General features: G+C 53.6%; 1 protein-coding gene across 1 annotated transcript in view; it reads left to right on the forward strand.

Annotated features, from left to right (window-relative positions):
• Nucleotides 1-22,410, forward strand: part of EPHB2 (EPH receptor B2) — a 126,133-nt gene that overhangs the window by 81,823 nt on the left and 21,900 nt on the right. The window contains exons 4-5 of the mRNA XM_042951641.1: nt 231-566; nt 18,273-18,397. Coding sequence (XP_042807575.1) covers nt 231-566; nt 18,273-18,397 — 461 coding nt within the window. The remainder of the gene's footprint in view (nt 1-230; nt 567-18,272; nt 18,398-22,410) is intronic.

Genomic DNA, 22,410 nt, shown 5'->3' on the forward strand with positions numbered 1-22,410 from the left:
CCGGTAACAAACACCAAGGAGGTTGGAGTCCAGGGAGAAAGGGTTAAGCAGATGTGCAGCAAGATGAGAGTTATATTCTAGAAGCATCTCTCTGATGGGTGGAGGGGAGAAAGGATGCGAAGGAAGCCTTTGGGGGCCTGGGCTGGAGCCAGGGCAGTGGGCAGAGAGCCGTCTCTTGGGGAACGTACCTCCACAGCCCCCCACTGACCGAAACCTCTCCCCACCCTCAGCCATCCCCTCCGCACCCCAGGCGGTGATCTCCAGTGTCAACGAGACCTCCCTCATGCTAGAGTGGACCCCGCCCCGCGATTCAGGAGGCCGTGAGGATCTCGTCTACAACATCATCTGCAAGAGCTGTGGTTCAGGCCGGGGCGCCTGCACCCGCTGTGGGGACAACGTGCAGTATGCACCCCGCCAGCTGGGCCTGACCGAGCCGCGCATTTACATCAGTGACCTGCTGGCTCACACCCAGTACACCTTCGAGATCCAGGCCGTGAACGGTGTCACCGACCAGAGCCCCTTCTCGCCTCAGTTCGCCTCCGTGAACATCACCACCAACCAGGCAGGTAAGCACTTCAAATGCGTGCTCCGGGGGCAGGGCGGCGCCCTGCTGTGCAAACCAGTATCCCGCCAGCCCTCATCAAAGACCCTCTCGCCCCTGTGGAGTGGCTTCTGCTTTCCCAAGGCTGTACTCACCTGGGAGGGTAAGCGTTTACCTGTCCGTTGTCATGGTGTTCGTGATAACCGCTGTTGTTTGGTGAATGTGTGTCGTTGAAGGTATGCGTGAAGCTGCTATAACAAAAAGGGTTCAGTGGCTTAAAGTTAACACAGAAATTCAGTCTTCTCCCCTGTGAGAGTCCACAGGTGAGCAATCCAGGTTAGTGGGTAGATCGGATCCACTTGGAGACGCGGGGGCCCGGGTTCTTCCGTGTGCGTCAGCGCCCCCCACGCCCCCTGCCTGTGTGCACGACCGACGCTGAGGTGCAGGCCTGTCTGTGCTCCGGCCTGCGGGGAGGGTGGGAGAGAGAGGACGCAGGGCCAGAGTAATGTTCCAAGCCGGGTAAGCAGGAGTGGCACCTGTCACTTCTGTGCACCTTCCCCCGGAAAGAGCTTGGTCATGTGGCCTCACCGAACCACGGAGGAGGCCAGGGGATGCGACCCCTCGAAGCCTAACTTAGACCTCTCACAGTGGGCGGTGGGGACACAGCCAGGAGACATCTAGCAGTTTCCACAGGTGTCTTCTGTGAGCCTCCCGCCCACTCCAGTTCAACTCAGGCAAACTTTCCTCCCTCAGCTCGCCTTTCATAATCCTTTCTGGGACCCCACGTCACTCCGTCTTCTGCCCTACTTCCCTCAGAGCAAAAAAAAGTTGCCAAACAAGGCAGTCTCACCACTGCTGCCATTCCCTCCTCAGTCCACTCCACGCAGGCTTCTGGCCCCTTCTCTCCACCAAGACCACTGTCCTCTGGGTCGCCAGTGACCCCCATGTGCCCAGGTCCAGGAGACACTTCCCAGCCTCATCCCCCAACCAAGGGCCACATGAGATTTTCAAGGACCTCATGGGACCTATAGGCTGAAAACTGAGTGTGCCCCTCAGTTATTCAGTCAACAACCCTTGCCCAGCTTCCGCTGTGAGCATGGTCTGGGGGGCCCTGTCCAAGGAAGAGCCAAGGGAGGCCAGGCTCCAGGAGAAAAGGTGAGTGGGCTAAACATTCCCTAGAGTTTCTCATTCAGTAGGTCTGGGTATGGCTCGAGAAGCTGCATTTCTAACAATCTCTCAGGTTATCCTTCTGATGTCAAGTGAGACCCACACAGTAAGTGCACAAGGGATCCAGAGATATAGGTCTAGGGACGCTTCCTGTAAGAGGCAGGATTTGACCTGTAGTTTAAAGGACCAAAAAAAATTTTAAGGGAGTGATAGAAATGTCTTATGGGGCACCTGGGTGGCTCTATCAGTTAAGCGTCCAGCTTTGGCTCAGGTCATGATCTCATGGTTTGTGGGTTCGAGCCCCACCCCAAAACTGGAGCCTGCTTCATATTCTCTGTCTCCCTCTCTCTCTCTGCCCCTCCCCTGCTTATGCTCTGTCTCTCTCTCAAAAATAAATAAAAACATTAAAAAAAAAAAAAAGAATGAGGAAAGGCATGAACAAGGACATGGAAGGAAAGGGGCCAACCAGCTCCACCTGGCTGAGGGGTACTTTCTATACATGACCTCACTGCATACCCCCAGCTTCCTTGAGTAGGAGACATCCATGCCCCCATTTGACAGATGATGGTCAGAGAAGTTGAGTCACAAAGCAGGAAGGGTAAGAGACAGGAATTAACTAGGACAAACAGATGGTGCTTGGGCACAATCCAGGGTATGTCCGAGGACATTGGGTTTGATGGTGTGTGAGAGCGAGTGCATGTGTGAGAATGTGTGGGTGTGTTACTGTATGTGTTTGGGCGACCATGTGTTTATGATTGTGATTACATGTTCTGTGGCCATGTGGCTTCTTATTTATACATGCGTTCATGAGCATGGGTGTGTCTGAATGTGAGGGGCTTGGAGGGGGGTGTGTTTGAGCACGAATTTATACGTATGAATGTGGCCATGCCTCTCTGTGTGTTTGTGTATGAGAAGGAGTGTGGTTTTGTTTGTGAATGGTTGCGGTCTCGCTGTGGCCAACAGGGCATATTTGTGAGCATGTGCCTGCAGTTCTTGTGGGGTCATGGGTGCATTTAAGCCCCGCTCAGATTGGGGGTCCGGATGGAGCTGACTCAAGGCAGGCAATCTGAGAGAACCAACAGCTGTTGGTAAAGACACCTCACAGATTATGAAGCCTCAGCTGTGAGGCTGTCCAACTGGACAAAGCTCTGAGGTAGGGAAGCCCAGCCTCCTGGTAGAGGGGGGAATGGAGGTAGAGGAGAGGGAGTTCTTTCCCTGGCTGTAGCAGCCTCTCTTGGACCTATTTGGGAGCCCTGAGGGAGGCCTACTCAAGAAGCCTCAGCTTATTAGCTGCAAGGAGTAGAGTCTGGCTGCTTGAGCTGGACCCTAGTTCCCAGAGATTAGAGATGGAACAGAGTGGAAGTGAGAGGCTTCCAGAGGAGAAGGTGCAAGGGGGAGCCCTCAGGATTGAAAGACAGATGCAGTGAGAAACAAGCACCAGATTCAAACCTGAGTTTGAATCCCAGCTTTGCCATTGACTTGCTGCATGACCTCAGTGTATCAGTCAGCTATTGCTGTAACAATGCTGCATAACAAAACCACCCCAAAACTTAGTAGTTTACAACAATGAACATTTATTTTCTCACTCACTAGTCTGTGGGGCAGCTAGGGTTTAGCTACTCTGCAGCAGGGCTCTCTATTCTGGGCAGGACTCCAGAATGTGGGTTGGATTCAGTCTGTTCCATATGTCTCCCATTCCCCTTGGACCAGCAGCCACCCAGGCTCGTTTCTCTTATGGTGAATGCTGGGAGCACAAGTGGCCGGGCCAAGCCATGCCACACAAACACATGCCTCTGCTTGGGACACAGTCACCAACAGCAAATGAGCCCTGCAGAGTTACTTGGCAAAGGGTGTGGGTGCACAATCCTGTTCCAAGAGGCAGAGCTGAGATAACGGATCCAACCCATCACACTCGTGAAAACCACTGCCTCCCTCAGGGCCTCCATTTTTCCACCAAATTGTGCATCAGAACTATACGAGAGCTTTTCCGGAACACAAGTTCTTGGCCCTACCTCAGACCTGCTAAATCAGAATTCCTGGAGTGGGCGGGCTCCAGGAATCTGCATTTGTAACAAGTGGCTCAAGTATTCCTTACCGTGAGACAAACTCGGGAAACCCGGGTCTAAGCGGGTCTAAGCCCCTGTATGCCCTCAAAGCCCTGGGGCTTTCTAGATCACAAACACCCTATCTCCCTCCTCTTTGTTTCAAGCCCCTTGACAAGCTGACTCTCTCACAGATGGTCAGAGCCCAGCTGGGGCCTGTGCAGCCACACCATGCCCTCAGCACATTATCCCCATTTGCCAGATAAGGAAACAGAGACCCGGAGAGATAGAGCCATTTATGCGAAGTCCCACGAGTAAGTGGCCTCAACTAGGATATAAACTCAGAACTATGTGACTGCAAATCTATACTAGAGAAGACAGAGTTCCTGCCCTTGGGGATTGATGCCCTGGTTGGAAAGACTGGATACAGCATCTACATTAAAGATGGAATGAATAAGGGCCCAAGGATGTATATGGGGAGGTGAGAGAGATCACAGGCAGGAAAGATCATTTCCTCCTGGAGAACGGGAGGAGGGCAAGTCATGGAAGGCTTCCTGGAAGAAGAGGCATTTGAGCTTGGCTTTGGAGAATGGAGAAGCTTGTAAGAAAAAGAGATGGAATCCTGCAGGGAGGAAGGTGTCCCAGGGGAGGGAAGTGCGGGAGGCAAGCCGGAGGGAGAGTTCTTTTTGTTCCTCTGCACATGTTCCCTCTGCCTGGATTGCTTTTCTCCTCACTCTTCTTTCAGACTTTAGCTCATCTTTATTGGCCTTCCTGACTTGGTCACACCCCCAGCACCATGGCCCTCAAGCTTCCCTGGTTGAGATTTTAGCCTTATGCCTTTGATCGTGGCGTTCCTGTCTGTCTCCCCCGCCATCAGCACGTGATGGTACACAATGGGTCTGCTTTTCCTCACCACGGTTTTCCCGGCACCTGGCCAGGGGCACACCACAGTGAATGCTCAGTGAACATTTGCAGAAGGGCTCAGGGAAGCATGGAGTGAGGTGGGGTGTAGAGAATTACGATAGGCTGGAAAGCAAGGCTGGGGACTTGATTTCCAGACAAATGCATTCAGTGGTCGGTTTTAATCAGACCCTAAAATTCAACATATAAATATCTAACTCATTGCCTTAAAAGGAAAAAGTATTCTTTTTGGGCAAGTGACTGGGCCTTGCTCACACTCCCTTGGCATTCACTGGGGCCAGAGCTGCCTTCTGACTTCATAAAGCCGTCATGCCACCTTCGAACCACACTCCGCCATCCTGGAACGCCTTTCCACCCTGTTTTCATGCGTGCTCTCAGGGCCCCCTGGAGAAAGGAGGCCAGGCTGGGCCGCACATCCCCACTTGAAGGAGGAAGAAACAGGCATGAGGAGAGGCCAAGCATGTGCCCAGGGCCACTCAGCTGGGAAGGGGCAGACGCAGGATGCAGTCTGCTGTCCAGAGTCTGTGGCCCTCGACACAAACAAGCAAGACAACCCAGGGGATGAGAGGGAGGAGCACGGGCATCGGGGCGGGCGTCCGAAGAGAGCCTCTCTGTGGAGGTGGTATTTAAGCGGAGATCCAAATCACAAGGCGGTGACGGCCTTGCAGACCCGGGGCGCGTGTGGCACTTCTGTAACGTGGGGCTCGTCCTCAGGGACAGCGTCCAGTACTCTTGGCCGCCCTCCGGGGCTGTGATGGATACCACCTCACCCGGAGCAAGCTCCGGGCAGCCGTGCCCCTGCCCAGTTTGAGACGGGCCGGGAAGGGTCTGGGTTTGGGAGTCTGGCACACAAACCTGGCTTAGGATCAAGCCTGGATGCTCGCTGGCACAAAGCCTTAGCCGAGTCACTTAGCCCACATCTGAATGCATCTCCTCGTGAGTGTCACCGCCCCTCCTTGCGGGACGTCTGGGATGTTCTGAGGTCATGTCTCAAGGTGCCTCCCAGGCTGCCTCCCAGGCTGCCTGCCTGCAGCAGGCAGAAAGCAGAGCTCGTCTTTTATTCACCCGGGTCATAATAATGGCTCGCATCTAACGAGTGTTTACTGTGTGCCAGACACGGGCCCAAGTCCTTGGCGGTGAATCTTCACATCGACTCCATGAGGTGGGCTCTCTTCTTATCCTGTCTCATGGGTAAGGACAGTAAGGCATCGGGAATATAGGGACTTGCCTGCAGTCACCAGGCAGGCAGCGGCACAGTGACTAACGTCACCGCATATTTGGGGCCCCGTGCTGGCCGGACTGAAGCTTCTGCAGAAGTGGGGCAGGCTGTGCGCATGGGCCCATTCACACCACAGCCTGGCTGGCAAATGCAGTCTTTGGCATCTCCTATACTCAACAGTAGATTGGCCAGTTAGGAAGCTCCCCTGTTGTCACATCCTAGCGGGTCGTGTGGGCAAAAATGCGTCCTCAGTGCTGAGCTCAGCCCTCGTCCCACACCGCCCTTTCTGAGTTGTGTGACCAGGCTGCATGGGAGACGTCTCTTCTCCGAGCCTCAGTGTCCTCACCTTCAAAATGGGTATTGATCTATCACTGCAGCTTTGCCAGATGGTGTCCGGATTAGCAATCATGTAGACAGAGCGCCTAGCACACGGTAAGTACGTGGATAAGACATGTCAGCTAGGCCTCAAACAAAATCGGAAGGTGTCTCAGTTTCCTACTGGTGCTATGACAAAATACCACAAACTCAGCAGCTTAGAATGAGACGCAGCTCCTGTCTCACAGCTCTGTAGGCGGAAGACTAGTCTGGATCCCTTCAGGCCCAAATCAAGCTGTCGGCAGGGCCACATTCCTTTCTGACGGCTCTAAGGGATGATCTGTTTCCTTGCTCGGTCAGGTGCCAGCAGAACTCAGTGCCCCGGCACGGTAGGAGCGAGGTCTCCCTTTCCTCGCCAGCTGGCAGCTGCCCTTAGCCCGCAAGACCCTCTCTCCAGCCCCTGCACGTGGCCCCCCCAACTCAAAAGCTTCAACAGGGCGTCAAGTGTCTTCACGCTCCAGCTCTCCGGTTCTCTGACTCTCCGCTGGGAAACGTTCTCCTCCTTTAAGGGCTCAATAGATTAGATTGGGTCTACCTGGATAATCCAGGATAATCTCCCCATCTCAAGGGCCATAACCTTAATCGCATCGGCAAAGTCCCTGTTGCCACGTAAGGTAACATATTCACAGATTCTGGGATTAGGATGTGGGTATCTTCGGGGGTCTGCCTGTCGTCGAAGGTAACATAAGCCAAATTAAAGCACATCAGCATCGGCAGGGGCCCTGCAGGGCAAACCTTTTTTTTTTTTTTAGAGAGAGGAAGACTGAAGCCCAGAGAGGTTCCTAAGTAGCTGTCCAGGATGACACAGCAGGTCCGTGGCAGAGCCAGTCTCCAGACCCTGGCCCGGTGTCACGGCCCCTGCCCGTGACACCACTCCACATGGCTTTCTCATGGAAAGACTTTCAACTTTCCAAAGCCCCTTCTGCCAGCGTGTTCTCCTCTGATCCTCCCGCCCTCCTGGGAGGCGGGCATACAGTGGCTTCGTCTCTAGAACTGGCACGAGCGTGTACTCACCTACTTCTCTTCCTGGGGGCCAAGAGGATCAGAAGGAGATATGGGCCAAGAGAGCCCCCAGTGAGGCCCAGGCCTGGGGAAATGAAGAGAGAGGGAGAGGGCACTTCCCTCCCCAGGCCGAGCCCTCTGCACGCATCGGCCTCTTTGATCCCCCCAAGCTTTCTGCAGGGAAGGCACTGCTGGTCTAGAGTAGCAGTTAAGATTGAGTTTGGCTGCATATAACAGGAAGAAAAGTAAGAGATGCTGTTTGACAATCAACCACAACACCAACGGCATAAAAACAAGCGTTCACCTAGCTCACAGGTCTCCAGATTGGCCAGGTGGGTTGCGGGGGGCGGGCTGGGGGGGTGGGCAGGCATATTCATACATTTGCACTCCCTCTACTCCAGGGTATTCGGCAGCTCTTGGGATATTTTCAGGGCATTATGGCATGTTTGAGGTTGACTGCTGTCAGACTGTCAGGATGGTCCTGGCTGGGACAACAAGGGCAATAACTCTGTTCTCTGTGTCTCTTCTTCATCAGGTCGGCCTGGGCATGTTCTTATGGCAATCACAGGGAACCAAGACAGCCGGCAGACATATGCAAGGGCTTTTCAAGCTCTGCCTATATCATGTTTGTTTATATCCCATTGGCCAAAGCAAGTCACATGGCTAAGCCTAGAGTTGGGGGGCAGGATTACACAAGTTATAGGGCAAAGAGTATAGATACAATGAGGTGGTTAATAATACAACCAATCTACCATCATGGCTTAGACAAAACGGAGGTTTATTTTTCTTATATGTAAAAGATGTCAGAAGATAGGAGTTTGGGCAACTCCATGGAATCATGATGGATCCAGGCCCCCCAGCGCACAGCCTCTTGTCCCTTACAGGCCAAAATGGTTACAAGAGCTCCCGCTATCACATCCATGTTCCAGGCAGCAGGATGGAAGGAAGAGAGTGAGAAGGCTCTTCCCTTTGAAAAAAACTTCCTAGAGGTCCCACATATTACATTAGCTTTATGTCTCATTGGCACACATATTGTCACATGGCCACTTATAGCTACTAGAGAGTTTAGGAACATGTGGTCTGTTATTTGGGCATAATGTGCCTAGCTAAGAACCAAGTTTTGTTAATTTGACAAAGAAAGAATGGGTATTTGGTAGGCAGTAAGTCATATCTGCCACATCCCATTTTATGAGTGAGGAAACTGGACTCAGAGTGAAAAGTAACTTGCCTGAGGTCACACAGTCACCTGGGCATTAGAGAGCTAGGATCTGAACCCTGAATGCTGCCTCTTCTCCCTTCGACCACCGTCACCACCATTCAAGAGCCTTTCTGAGCTCTCAGCTACTCACAGGGCTGCTTAAGAGTCTGAACAGCCCAGGGGCACCTGGCTTGCTCAGTTGGAGGATCAGGCGGCTCTCGATCTCAGGGTGGTGAGATCGAGCCCCATGTTAGGTGTAGAGATTACTTAAATTAAATAAATAAAAATTAAAAAAAAAAAAAGGGTCTGAGCAGCCCAGACAACGACATATGGCCGACGTCCCGCGGCCCCTTACTCTGGACCAAGTCCTATGCTAAGCACTTTACATGCTGGTTTTCATTTAACCTCCCAACATCCATGCCATTGTCCCCATTCTATAGAGGAGAAACTGAGGCACTGAGGGGTGAGATATGCTGCCTTGGCTACCGGATTTGAAACTTGGGCTGTCACCATCTTGCTAGTCCGGGTGCTGGGGTAGGACTGGGTCCCACTCAGCAGCCAGAGGTAAGATCAAGGCTGTTCAGCAGCCCCCTAGGCAGTGGGCCATTGGATGTTTCCACCATACCAAGCCCAAGGCGTGGCCTTAGCCTGCTCGGATCGTGCTTATGGCTCCCGACAAGTACTCAGGGAGAAAAAAAACAACCTGGGCTGTAGAGTCAGGCAGGCCTGGGTCCTGATCCCACCTGATCCCACCTGGGTCCTGATCCCACCAGCTGAGGTACCATGGGCAGGAGACTTGACCTGATTCTCGCTTTCCTCATCTGTGAAGTGGATGTGATGAACCCCACTCCATCTGATTGGGTAGCACCCAGCAGGTGCTGTTAAATCTATGCCGAATCAAGGGAAGAATGAATGTGCAGATGAACAGCCACCCTAGACAGGAGCCTTTCTCAGGTTCAAGGAAAGAGATATTATCTCCTGGACCTGATTTTTGTTGTTATGGGGTTTTTTTTCCCCAAAAATATATTTCACAAACTGCTACTTCCAAAACACATTAATAGCTGTTATGTGAAAAAGAGGCTCTAAAGCCAAATGAGACCTCAACTACCCGGTTAACCGGGTCTCTCCCCTGCAGGACATCTCAGAGCCTTGAACAAAGGAGTGTGCAGTATGAGTGTAGCAGGGGTCTAGACCTCTGTGTTTCTCTGACTTTCTTGGCCACAGAGCTCCTTTGCTTCGTAGAAAAGTGCCACCTTGGCACCAGTTCCCAACTATTCCTTCTTTTCTGTCCACCGCCCTGTTTGGTCCCATCAGAGAGAAACGAGGCCCGTTTTCTGGACGTGTTTTATTTGTGGAAATTCTGTTGTGACAGTTATGATCAGGCCACCCAGAACTGCAGTTGGATTGTCAGGAGTTTACTGTATGGCTACAGTCAAAACAGCTCTCCCATTATCCACCGGAAATACTCTAGGAGTCTTGTCACGGGGAAGGTGTTCCTGCTAGAGACCCTGGAGAATGCAAGCACAGTAATAATTGACTGTTGTGGCATTGTTGGCTGACTGGTTGGCAGGAGGCTCCGTGTGACATCGCAAGTGGGCAGGGGCTCTGAGGGAGAGCCAACTGTGACGCCCATCACAGAAGCTGTGCTGCCTTCCCGCGGCCGCTGCCGGAAGACATTACTCCAGGTCCCAGCCCCCAAGGTCAGTGACTCAGACAGCCTCCTGAGGGTGCCAGGAAAGGTGAGAGGCCGCCCTTCTTTTTCTCCTTCCTTCCTTCCTCCAGTATATTGATAAATGCTTCTTCTGAGCCACACACTGTTCCAGGCACGAGGGATAAAGGGTTGAATAAGAGAGATGAGATCCCTGCCCTCAGATAGTGTTAGTGCTACAAAGTAAAGAAAGCTGGGGGGGAAGGCAAGTGACAGGGGGCAGGGTGGGTGGACAGGGAGTGCTCTCCGAGGAGGGGCGGTTTAGCTGAGATGTGAGTGAGGAGGCCATGGAGATCTGGGGGACGAGGTGTCCAGGCAGAAACACTGTGGGGCCAACGCCCTGAGAGAAAAATGATGACCTTGGTGTGATTGGAAACAGAAAGGCGGCCAGTCTGGATGGCACTTGGGAGTAAAGGAGCAAGTTGCAGGTAGCTGGCAGGTGCCGGGCAGGTGGGCCCTGAGGCCACGTGGGGCATCCGTGCGTCATTCAGGGGGTGGTGGGAAGTCAGGTGCAGTGAAGACGTCACAGATGCAGCGGGATCTGCTACTGGGGCTTGGGGTGGGGTCTCACACTGCCAGTGCTCAGCGCCTTCTCCCCACTGCTCTAAGCTCCCGTCGTCTCCTTACTGGTGAAAGGGGAAAGGCCAAACACACTCGGGGGTCTCCTTCCTGCCTCAGAGCTCAGGGCTGCGGAGGTCAAGCTGGGCAAGGTCCAAACCCACTCCCTCTTGAAGTAGCCAGGGTCACAGGCCTCCTGTCTTCCTGCCCGTCAAAGGCTCCTGGTCCCAGAAGGCTCTGAGAGGCCACCTGACTCAACCCCCCTCGTGCCCTGAGAGGGAGACGGGGCACATGCGGAAAGCACTTCCTCAAGTCTCAACTGATGAAGGGACTGGACACTCCCCCAGGCATCGCTGGGGACAGCAGGGCCCCTGACCACCTGCTCCAGCCAAGCAGGCCCTGCCTGGCCAGGCTCCCCTCTTCCCCTCTCGGCCACAAGCCTCTTTTGTGCTTACTCCCTGGGGCTCCATCTCCTTGCAGGGGTCACAGGGCACCACTGACCCCAGCCCCCTGCCGGTGTGCCCTGCTGGTAATTGAAAATACCAGAATTCCCTGAAGACCAACTTACAGGGAAATCTGATACCCCAGGGTGGGCGGTGGACAGCAGGAGGGATGGGAGAACATCCAGCTGTTCCCTCTTCTCCGCCATTAATCCCCCTGGATTCCAGGAGAAAGGCCAGACCCGCTTGGCCCCCACTGGCCCGCCTTGATCATCTTCCCAGCAAATGCCGCCTCCTTGCCACGCCCAGGGTTACGGGACTTATGGGATCAGAGCCCGAGTTAGCTGCCTGTAACCCAAGCCTGCCGGCTAAGCCCCCCAAGCCCAGACCCCCATGGCCGTGTGGGACCCGCCCCCATAACAGCTGAGCTCCCGGAGCCGAGGAGGGCCGGGCGGTGGTGGGTAAGGTGAGTCAGCGGGAGCCGAGTGGAGTTAGCTTTGCAGCAACAGGATGGGAGCCGGCCCAGGATGTCCTCAGAGGCCCTCTGAAGTCCCCTGGTTTCCAGACCCCCCTGCTCAGTCTGCATCAGCTGCAGCCAATAGAAGGGAAGGGTGTGTTGGACTTGGGTGGGCCTGGGTTCAAATCCCAGCGTCACCGCCTGATAACCGTGTGACTTTGGGCAAGCAAGTTACTTCCTACCGCAATGCCTCCATTTCCTCTTCTATAAAATGGGTATAATAAGAATACCAGCCTCATGGGGTTAGTATGAGTGTTAAAGGAGTTCACTATGTAACGCATTTGGAAAAGCACCTGGCATAGAGTGAACAGGTGAGAGTCAGGTGTGGGCCTTCCTTACGTTTTTCCACTGGGCGTCATGGGGCATACAGGCATTGTCGAGATAACAAGCTCGTATGTCATTTGAGGAGCAGGTTGCCACTCCTTCTGCAGCCCTTCTGTGGCTCCCCAGTGCCTTCAGGACAAGGCAGGCTCCTGGGCAGCCTACAACTTCTTGTCCCCCTGCTTTAAGACCCTCCAGAGCTGCAGGCTCCAGAGGGAGTTAGCCTGGGCTGATGAGAGGGGCAGTCTCTGCAGGTGCCAGGCCGTGAGAAGTAATTTGGTGGATGGAAGATGTACTCAACCGGGATTCAGATGGTCTGAGATCTTATGCCAGCCCCTACCTGCTGTGTGATCTTGGATAAATCACTTTCCTTCTCTGGTCCTACATCTACTACTCAGAGTGTGGTCCACAAACCAGCAGCATCAACTTCCCGAGGAGCTTGTTAGAACCGCGAATCCTCAGGCCCCACCATGTATCTTGGTGGGGGGGGGGGGGGGGGAGGTGCCCAGCAATTGGGTTTTAACAAAGTCTGGTTATCTCCTTATCCCCTCTCAAGTTTGAAAAGTGCAATCATCTTTAGGGATAGGAGTTGAAATCACAGGGAAAGAGGGGAAGGGAACAGCCTTGCCCCTTCTCAGGCCTGCATCACCTTGGCCGAGTCCTGACACGGGGCTGGGACCCAGGATCTCCAGCCTGGAGCAGACACTCATTGTGTGAAACAAATATGCTTTCTCCCCTTAGGCTTGCGAGCACCTGGAAGGCAGGGACCCTGAGAGGTTCCTCTCTTGGGCCCCAGAACCCGGCGTCATGCTGGCATCATAGCAATTCTGTGAATTGACATCTTTTTTCCAGCTTTATTGAGATATTATTGACATGTAACATGTGAAAGTTTAAGGTATATGATGTGATGTCTTGATACATGTATATATTGCAAAACGATTACCACAGTAAGGTTAGTTAGCACCTCCATCCGACCGCTCACGTAACTGCCATCTTCGGGTGTGTGGTTATAACATTTAAGATCTGCTCTCTTTACGACTTAACTGTTACGCACTACAGGACTGTTTATTATAATCACCAAGCTATCCGTGAGCTCCCCAGAACTTCTTAGAGCTAGAAGTTTATACCCTTTGACCAGCATGTCCTGGCCCACAGCCCCTGGTACCGTCCTACCCAGTTGAGATGTTCGCTTGTTTGTTTCTATTTGTTTGTTTGTTAAGGAAGTTTTACGCCCGGTGTGGGGCTCAAACTCACAACCCCAAGATCAAGAGTCGCATGCTCCACTGACTGAGCCAGCCAAGTGCCCCTGGAAATGTTTTTAATGATATCTCCCTCCTGCTGGTGCCAGGCACCGTGGTCAACTCTGTACACGTATTTCTCCTTTTATGCTCATAGCATTATTGCCAGGTAAGGGTCCCCATGTGACAGGTGTGGAAACTGAGGCTCAGAGAGGTTGAGAGAGCTTGCTGAAGGCCACAGCACGGGGGAGGGGAGGGATGAGGATTTGCCGGCAGTCTGATTCCACCCTCCGGCTCCCAACCACTAAGCCGGACCGCCTTCCTGGGGCTGGATTGGAACCTTCCCACCAGGGAAGATTCTACGGGTCTCCGCGGAAAGCGCCAGGTGACTGAGTTCACGTAGTTGTGGCTTAATGGCAATACTGCTCACCCAGGCTTGTGGGTGCTGTGTGTGTCCGATGCTGCACAGATACGACGGACGTGCAATGACGGCACACTCTGTCAGTGGAAGCGGGCTGCAGCAGGCGGGAGAGGAGGGTGAACAGCCTGGCCTCACAGGGGGGCCAGGGCCTCCGGCAGTCCTGAAGAACAGGGTGCTCAGCTCCACACAGAGGCAGCTCCGAAGGGAGAGACGGGGCTGGGCTGGACACGGGGTCAGAGAATGAGGGCACAGTTGCAGGGACTGCTCTGAGGGCCAGCAGGGAGCATAGCTGGGGGCAGGATAGCTCAGCTCCAGGCCCGACTGAGCTCGTCACTAGCTGTGTGACCTTGGGGAAGTCACCATGCTTCTCTAGCCTCAGTCTCCTCTTCTGCAGATTGTGGATCTTAACCCCCATCCCACATTGTTGTCGAGAGAACCGAATCAGGTGACGTGGGGCAGCTGCTCAGTGCACAGTGGCAACACCCCAGTGACCCTGGTGAACGCTCACAGCCACGCTGAGCTTTGGACAGGATCTCAAACACCCGCTCCCCACGACAGCCCTCAGGGGGCACGTTGCCCTCAGGCCCATTTTACAGATAAGGAAACTGGGACACTGAGAGCTCTGACTGCCCCTCCTTTGTGCTCTGACAATTAACCTCATCAATTTCTGGTGAGCATTTGGCTGGAGCCGAGCTGACGGCTCAGTAGCAGGTGCTGTACTAGTGAAGAGCCTGAGGTGCCGGGTTCAAGTCTAGCCTCCACGGCCTTGCTGCATGACCCTTGAGCAGACTATGCAACAACTCTGAGCCTCAGTTTCCCCCTCTGTAAACTGGGGATACTAATAGCCCCTAGCTAATGGGGCAGTTGTGAGAATTCTCTGCTTCACCTATGTTAATAGGCGTAAAGAGCCTGGAACAGCGCTGGGAACAGAGTAAGGGCTCAATAAGTGTTAGGTTAGTGGCTTTATCATCGCTATTATTATACACATCTGCACAGCCCTGAAAGCCCTTCAAGCGACTTCGTGGAGCAGGAGAAACATCACTTCCCGTCCCCAGGCATCTGGTGAGAATGCGTTGCTTTGCGCGGCCACTTACTATCTGGATAGCCTCGGGCAAGACACTTTACTCTGGTTCTCAGGCTTCCCATCTGCAAAATGGGCCGAAGGAGGTCTGCTTCCTAGGCTGTTGTGAGGATTAAATGAGGTAATATGCACGTCCACAAGGGCATAGCACAGGGCCCAGCGTGTAGTAGGGCCCCTTCGCTCACGTCGGGGTCTCCTGATTCTCTGGGAAGCAATAAGGAAGACAGAGTACCCTGTTTGACTGAGGGAGAAACTGCAGGGAGCAGGGGCCTGATCTTCCCAAGAGGCCTGCTGCCCCAGCAGGGCTAGGGCCAAGCTGAGAGCCAGACAGCACTCTTGTGGTGCAGAAAGAACAGAGGCTTGTCAGCGATGCCTGGACCAAGCTCCAAGTCAAAGGTCACAGTGCTGCCACCCTGTCTCGGGTGTCTTGGGCCAGTTTCCCACAGGTACTTGGCGCTGGGGGGAAGCCAGACCCGCTCAGACTCACGCTGGCCTCTGGGCTGACCCAACTCCAGGCCGAGGGCTGCCCAGGAAGAACAGGCAGGGAGCGTTCGAGCTGCAGGACCCCAGGGACCTTCCAGCCTGTTCATGGTCCAGAGGAAGAGGCCAGGTCCAGAGGTGGGCGACAGCTTGCCTAAGGTCACACAGTCAGCGAGCAGCAGGCCAGAGAGCAGAGCCTGGGTCTTCTAACCAACACCCTGGGGAGGAAGGGACAGAAACAGAACAGCGACCAGGTGAGCTTCGGGTCCCGATGAGCTCCTACTGGCTGCTACCCCACACTCAGATCGGGACAAAGCCGCTGAGAAGCAAGATTGGGGTGAGGGGGAAAAGGGTCCCTCTCACCCTTCAGACACGCTGGTGTGGGCCGAGACAGGGCATCTGCTGGTCACACACTTGCCCAAGATGCTCCCTTCACCCTGGTGAGTCCTCAGCCCCTCCCGAGACCATGAAAACATTGAGCCCGGAAAGGCAGGGAGGCTCACTGCAGTGAGGAGTGACCGCCTAGGGAGGGACTGTGTCAGGAATCTACCCCTGCTCTGTCCAATCATGGGGCAAACACTGCTTTAGCAGACCTGGGTTCAAATCCCAGCTCCCCTACTGAGGGTGTGGGGGCGCTGGGATCTCAGGACCCCCTTGCCCCTCTGAACTTCGGTTTCTTCCCCTGTCAGTGGGGCTAATACTGCTCCCTCACCAACGGTCAGCTCAGGAAACACATGTGAAGGGCCCAGGGCTGTGGTTGACACATAGTAGGTTTGGTCCATTTGAGAAGGAGGCAAGAGACACGGCCCTGGGTGCCTCATGAGTCAGGAATCAGTAAAAGGGCTGTGTGTTGTGAACTCCCCATGTGATCTTGGGCAACTCACAACCCTTCTCCGGACCTCAGTTTCCACATCAGTAAGATGCAGGAATGGGGTTATTTCTCAGAAGCCTCCAGCACTAAACAAGCCGCCCCTGACTTCCTGTCTCCTTCGTTTAACCACCCTCCGTGATGGCTCTAGCAACACTAGGGGGAGGGAAGGAGGGATTGATCTTATTGAGGTTTACATACAGTTAACCATTTTATTTTATTTTTTAAGTTTGTTATCTTGAGAGAGAGAGAAAGTGCAAGCAGGGGAGGGGCATAGAGAGAGGGGGGGATAGAAAATCCCAAGCAGGCTCTGCGCTGTCCTCGCAGAGCCCGATGCGGGACTCGAACTCATGCCCCATGAGATCATGACCTGAACCAAAATCTACAGTTGGATGCTTCACCGACTGAACCCCCCAGGCCCGCCTGCAATTAACCATTTTAATGTGTACAATTCCGTGGCGTTTAGTACATTCACAGGCTTGTGTGACCACCGCCTCTGTCTAGGCCCAAAACATTCTCATCGCCCCAGAGGAAAACCTGTGCTCAACATTCTCTGTTTCTCCCCTACCCTCAGCCCTGGCAACCGCCAGCTGCTTGCTCTCTGGATTTACCTGTTCTGAATTATTTCACATAAATGGAATCATAAAATATGTGACCTCTGTGCCTGTCTTTCACTTTGCATGTTTTTGAAGTTCATCCGCATTGTAGCACATGTCAGTAGTTGCTTCGTTTTTATGGCTAAATACTCTTCTATGGTATGTGTAAACCATCATGTGTGTGTCCATTTATCTGTCGGTGGGCATTTGGGTTGTTCCCCTCTTTGGGCTGTTGTGAATAATACTGCTGTTATGTGTACTGACATGTGTAAGTATTCATTTGAGTACCTGATTTCAATTCAGTAAAATTAGGAGTGCAAATGCTGGGTAATTCTACATTTAACTATTTTTTTTTTAATATTTATTTATTTTTGAGACAGAGAGAGACAGAGCATGAACGGGGGAGGGTCAGAGAGAGGGAGACACAGAATCTGAAACAGGCTCCAGGCTCCGAGCTGTCAGCACAGAGCCCGATGCGGGGCTCGAACTCACGAACCGTGAGATCATGACCTGAGCCGAAGTCAGACGCTTAACCGACTGAGCCACCCAGGCGCCCCTACATTTAACTATTTTTAAAAAATTTTTTAATGTTTATTTATTTTTGAGAGAGAGAGACAGAGTGTGAGCGGGGGAGAGGCAGAGAGAGAGGGAGACACAGAATCTGAAACAGGCTCCAGGCTCTGAGCTGTCAGCACAGAGCCCGACGCGGAGCTCGAACCCACGAACCGCAAGATCATGACCTGAGCCAAAGTCGGATGCTTAACCGACTGAGCCACCCAGGTGCCCCATTAACTTTTTTTTTAAGCTTATTTATTTATTTTGAGAGAGAGAGAGAGAGAGAGAGAGAGAGCGTCCACGAGCACGGGGGAGGGGCAGAGAGAGGGAGAGAGAGAATCCCAAGCAGGCTCCATGCTGTCAGCACAGAGCCCGATACAGGGCTCAGACCTACAAACCGTGAGGTCGTGGTCTGAGCTGAAAACAAGAGTCAGACGCTTAACCAACTGAGACACCAGGCACCCCTACATTTAATTTTTTAAGTAACTGCCAAACTGCTTTCCATAGTAGCTATGGATTTATTTTTATGGATTTATTTTTGGCAGTCATTTTTCTTCAGTGCTGAGGGCACATAGTAGGCCCTCGGTGCACATTCGCTGGAGGAACAAATGAATCTCCCACCCTCTCTGCTCCCCTCTCCCAGAGCCCCATCACCATGTCTTGGGTCTGTAAGTTCCCTAGTCCAGTAGACTGTAAGTTCCAAGAGAGAATGAACACCTTTCATCCAAACACTTTGAGCCAGGCCAGAGAAGGGCCCAGTGCATCTGTCTCTCACTTGGTGCGGCTTGAGCTCCCCAGGGATGGCCAGAACTGTCAGTGTCTGAAATCTGAAGGTGCAGCACCCACAGCCCTGCACAAGTCCTGCTGGCCCCTGTCAGCCCCCTAGGCAGGCTGTGTGGCCTCAGCCAGATGCCTTCCCCTCTCTGATCCCACACTCTGTCTGGGCACCTCTAGAGTTGGGACAGAATCTGTATGTACCCTCTCACTGCTGCTCCTGACCCTTGGCCTCTGACCTGTCTTCCAGCTCCGTCGGCTGTGTCCATCATGCACCCGGTGAGCCGCACGGTGGACAGCATCACCCTGTCGTGGTCCCAGCCTGACCAGCCCAACGGCGTCATCCTGGACTATGAGCTGCAGTACTATGAGAAGGTACCTGTGCTCCTGGGCCCACTCCCCACCTCCACACCCCTGGGCCTGCGGTTCTACCCTCCTCCGAGACTGGACGCCCTGGTACAGCAGAAAGAGCACTGGCCTCAGAGTCAAGCCGCCTGGCTCAATTCTGACTCCAGTCCTCCCCAGCTGGGAGACCTCAGGCAGGTGCCTTGACCTCTCCGAGCTGCACTTTTCTGGTCTGGGGCATCAGGCCAGCAATCTCAGTAAAATGCAATGGTCGGGGCCCTTTCCTCACCAGGACCCCCTTCCTCTTGACTTCAGTGGGCCTGATGTTCTGAAAGAGCTGGTTTCCCAGAAAGCTTCCCCCACTCTGAAGCAGAGATTTGAAAGTGCTCCAGACAGCTCTGTACAGGGCAGGAGTAGAGCCTCCTCCCCATGTTGCTCTGATTCCAGCTAAAACACTTGTTTCCATTTGCCTGGGTGCCATTTGTAGCGGGAGAGAGCAGTTTCTCTTTGAGCTTTTAATTCAGACCTTTAATTCTCTCTCAGGGACCCCTAGGACCCAGGGACCAAGGGTTAGAAGCCACTGGTGTTGTAGAAGGAGCATTGGACTGGGAGTGAGAAGCCATAGGTTCGGGTCCCAGCTCCAACCATAACAGCTGTGTGACCTTGGGCAGCCATCATTCTCTCTCTGAACCTCAGTTGCCTCCTGTGTCAGATGCAAACAAGATTGCCTCTCTTGTTGGCAAGACTGGGGGCTGCACAGGTCAAGGAGAAAAGGCAGGGACAGTACCCGGAATGGCTCCCGGCCCTAACAGAGTGTACTTTCCTTCCTCCCTTCTGCCCTGCCTTTTGCATGGTGGGCAAGAGCTACACAACATGAGGCCAGGAGAGGCCAGTACATTTGAACATGGGGCATGCACGGTGTTGGGGCTAGGGGGTGGATGCAGCAGCTGGACATCAGAGGCTCAGAAAACTCTCTTTTTGACTGGAGACTTTTCTTACCTGTGGCCTAAAGCATCAAACAGCCACAGAGGCTGGAAGAGCCCCTGGGAAAGGTGTCATTTGGACCTCATTCAGACTAAAGTGTAAATGACTACAGAAAGTGCTTTAGTTGAGGGTTGGGAACTGGAAATGAATAGAAAGTCTCTCCGTAAGGGTTGAGAGGAAAAGAGGTAGAAACAGTACCAGCCACCGCTGCTGGAGCCCAGCCTTCGGAGGCCCGGCCCCGCCCTTCCACTCTGTTAACTGCCGGCTCAGCCAAACTCTGGTGAGCCTCAAGACGTTTTCAAACACCTATCCAGCCTCACCCAGCCGGTCTGTGATTGCTTGTTTCCTCGCTCATCCTTTGCTCTAGGCAGTGCATTCTGAGAAGCCAGGGACCACATCTGTCCCATTCACCATCTTCTCCCCGATACCCTGGGCCCAGCACCAAAGAGACACTTGGTAAATATTGGTTGAATGGATAAGTGAATGAATCCCCTCCCATGGCCTGTTCCTCCAGAGTGGGGACCTTGCCTTACCTCTGCCTCTTCCCCAGCCTGGCACACAGTAGGTGCTCACGAGGTGCTGCTGGATGGCCCAAGGTGAGGACAATGTGAGGGAAGCAGCCCCACCCCTCTCTGGGCCCTGGAGGGCCTTGAAGGAGCCAGGCATCCTGTAGCCTTAGCCAGACCAGCTGCTCCCAGGCCCAGGAAGCCCCAGCCCCTACAGAAGCCAGCATTTCCACCCCCTCTGGTGGGGACAGTTCAGCACCTCAGAATTCAAGAAAGAAAGGGGGAAAAAAAAACTAATTAAGAAGCTTTATGATTAAACGAAACTGAAAGTGTTTGTCCCCAAAGACTAGAGCGGAAATGAGGAATCCCGGCGCGGGTCCTGCCTACGACCCATTTCCTACCGAGGCGGGAGGGGCTGCGGAGGCTGATGGAGGTGTGAACCAGGAGGCGGCTCTGCCCTACTTTCTGCCGCTGCCCCGCCTCCCCAGGCCCCTGCCGAGGTGGCAGGCCCAGCAGGCCCTGCAGCGGCCGCGGCCACCACCTGTTCGCGTTTCATGAGCACAGAGCACGTGCCAAGCACGCCACCTCCGTCGTCTCGTTCCTCCTTGCAGCAAGGCCATTCACCCCCCTGGACGGGAGTGGAAACTGAGGCACGGAGAAGGTGTGTGACCTGTTCGAGACCACCCAGCTGCTAAGTGGCAGAGAAAACAGGATTTGGACCTGCGTTCTCACTCTTTGCCTGGCTCTCCTGCTTCCTCCCTCCCCTTTCACCCTCCCAGGGGTGCTTCTGGGATGACTGTTAAAGGGCAGACAGGGCCAGGCTCTGAGGGGGGATCTTAGATACAAATGGCGAGAGAGGGACAAGCCTCAGGTACAGCTGTGATAAGACATGGCGCTACCCTGCCAGCCCCTCCTGCTGGGCCTGGGGTGCAGTGAGGGGCAGCCTGGAATCTGCCAGTGGGAGAGATGGACCCTGGTTCATTCAATATTCACTGTCACCAACTTTGGGCTGGGCCCTGGGCTGGGCGCTGAGAGTACTGAGATTAGCCAGACATGCCCAGAGGCCTCAGGGCCTTCACCGTCCAGGGGAAAAGACACCTCCAGACACAAATAGCCATGAGATGGGCGTGACACAGTCACAGAAGGGCAGGCAAAGATCTGTCAAGGCACCAAGGAGGGACCCATGGTCTGAATATAAGTGAGGGGAAGTCTTCATTCCAGTGACATTTGAGCTGAGCCTCAAAAGTTGCTAGGAGTTCACCAGACAGACAAGTGATGAGAGCAAAGTCATTCCAGACAGCAGAAACAAGACACGCAAAGGCCCTGGGGCAGGAGAAGGCAAGTGTGGAGGAGCAATATGAACAAGGGAGAGATTAGCGGGGAAAGAGTTGGAGAGGGAAGCAGGGCTGGGTTGTGGTGGGCCTTCCATGCCTTTGGAGTCTGGATTCAATTTAAAGTACTCTGGGAAGCCGGTGGAAGGTTCTGGAATGATGTGATCTGACTCAGATTATGTTTAAGATCCCTGTATCTTGCTATGTGGGAAACAGACTATAAGGGGGTCCCGGAGACACAGACCCTTTTGAGGGCTCTCGTGGGACACAGAGTGAGAAATGATAGTGGCATGATGGAGTAAGGGCTGGCAGCACAGGTGGTGAGAGGCCTACAGATTCAGACAACCTTTTGAAACTCAGGGGACCAGGGAAGTGCGAAGGACAACTCCCAGTGGATGGTGGTGCCTTTTCCTGGGGCCAGTGTGGGTTCGCGATTCGCAGCTGTAGGTATGGTGCTCGCCAGGAGTGGAAAGGTATAACCAAGAACAGACAGGAGAGTGTGTAGAGGAAAAAGAAACGGACGGATAGAATCAGGAGAGTGTGGCGGAATTAAGGGGAGAAGGAAAAAGGAGTTGATGAAAATGTCAGAGGGGATGCCAGCACAGGGGTAGGAGCAGTCTCGGTCCCCAACCTCTCGGGCTTCCTAGGTCAACCTGGCTGTCCCATCAGGGAGGGACCTCCAGGACGCAAGATGGCTTCTGACAAGTCCACAGCCGGCTCTTACCTAACACTTGGGAACGCTCCTGATACCTGCAATTGATTTCTTTAATGAATGCTCCAAATCTTCCCAGGTAGGGAAGTTAGGCACTGAGCAGTCCCGTGTGGGCCCCACCGCCACTATCTTTTCCACTCCTCCTTTCCTTCTTTAGAAAGGGCTCTTTTTAAGAGACTGTTAAAAACTGAGAACAAACTGAGGGTCGATGGGGGGTAGGAGGGAGGGGAGGGTGGGCGATGGGTATTGAGGAGGGCACCTTTTGGGATGAGCACTGGGTGTTGTATGGAAACCAATTTGACAATAAATTTCATATATTAAAAAAAATAAAATAAAAAAAATAAAAAAATAAAAATAAAAATAAAAAGAAAGGGCTCTTTTTGGAGCGGGCTCTCCATTTGGCCTTTCCCCAGCTCCACTGGGATTTCCCAGCCTGCCCGGAGCCCGGAGCTAAAAAACCACTTTGCTGGAAGGCTCCTGGATGCCGCTGACAAATGGTGTTGGCCAGAC

Source organism: Panthera leo, chromosome C1 (genome assembly GCF_018350215.1).
Source record: "Panthera leo isolate Ple1 chromosome C1, P.leo_Ple1_pat1.1, whole genome shotgun sequence".
Classification (NCBI taxonomy): Eukaryota; Metazoa; Chordata; class Mammalia; order Carnivora; family Felidae; genus Panthera; species Panthera leo.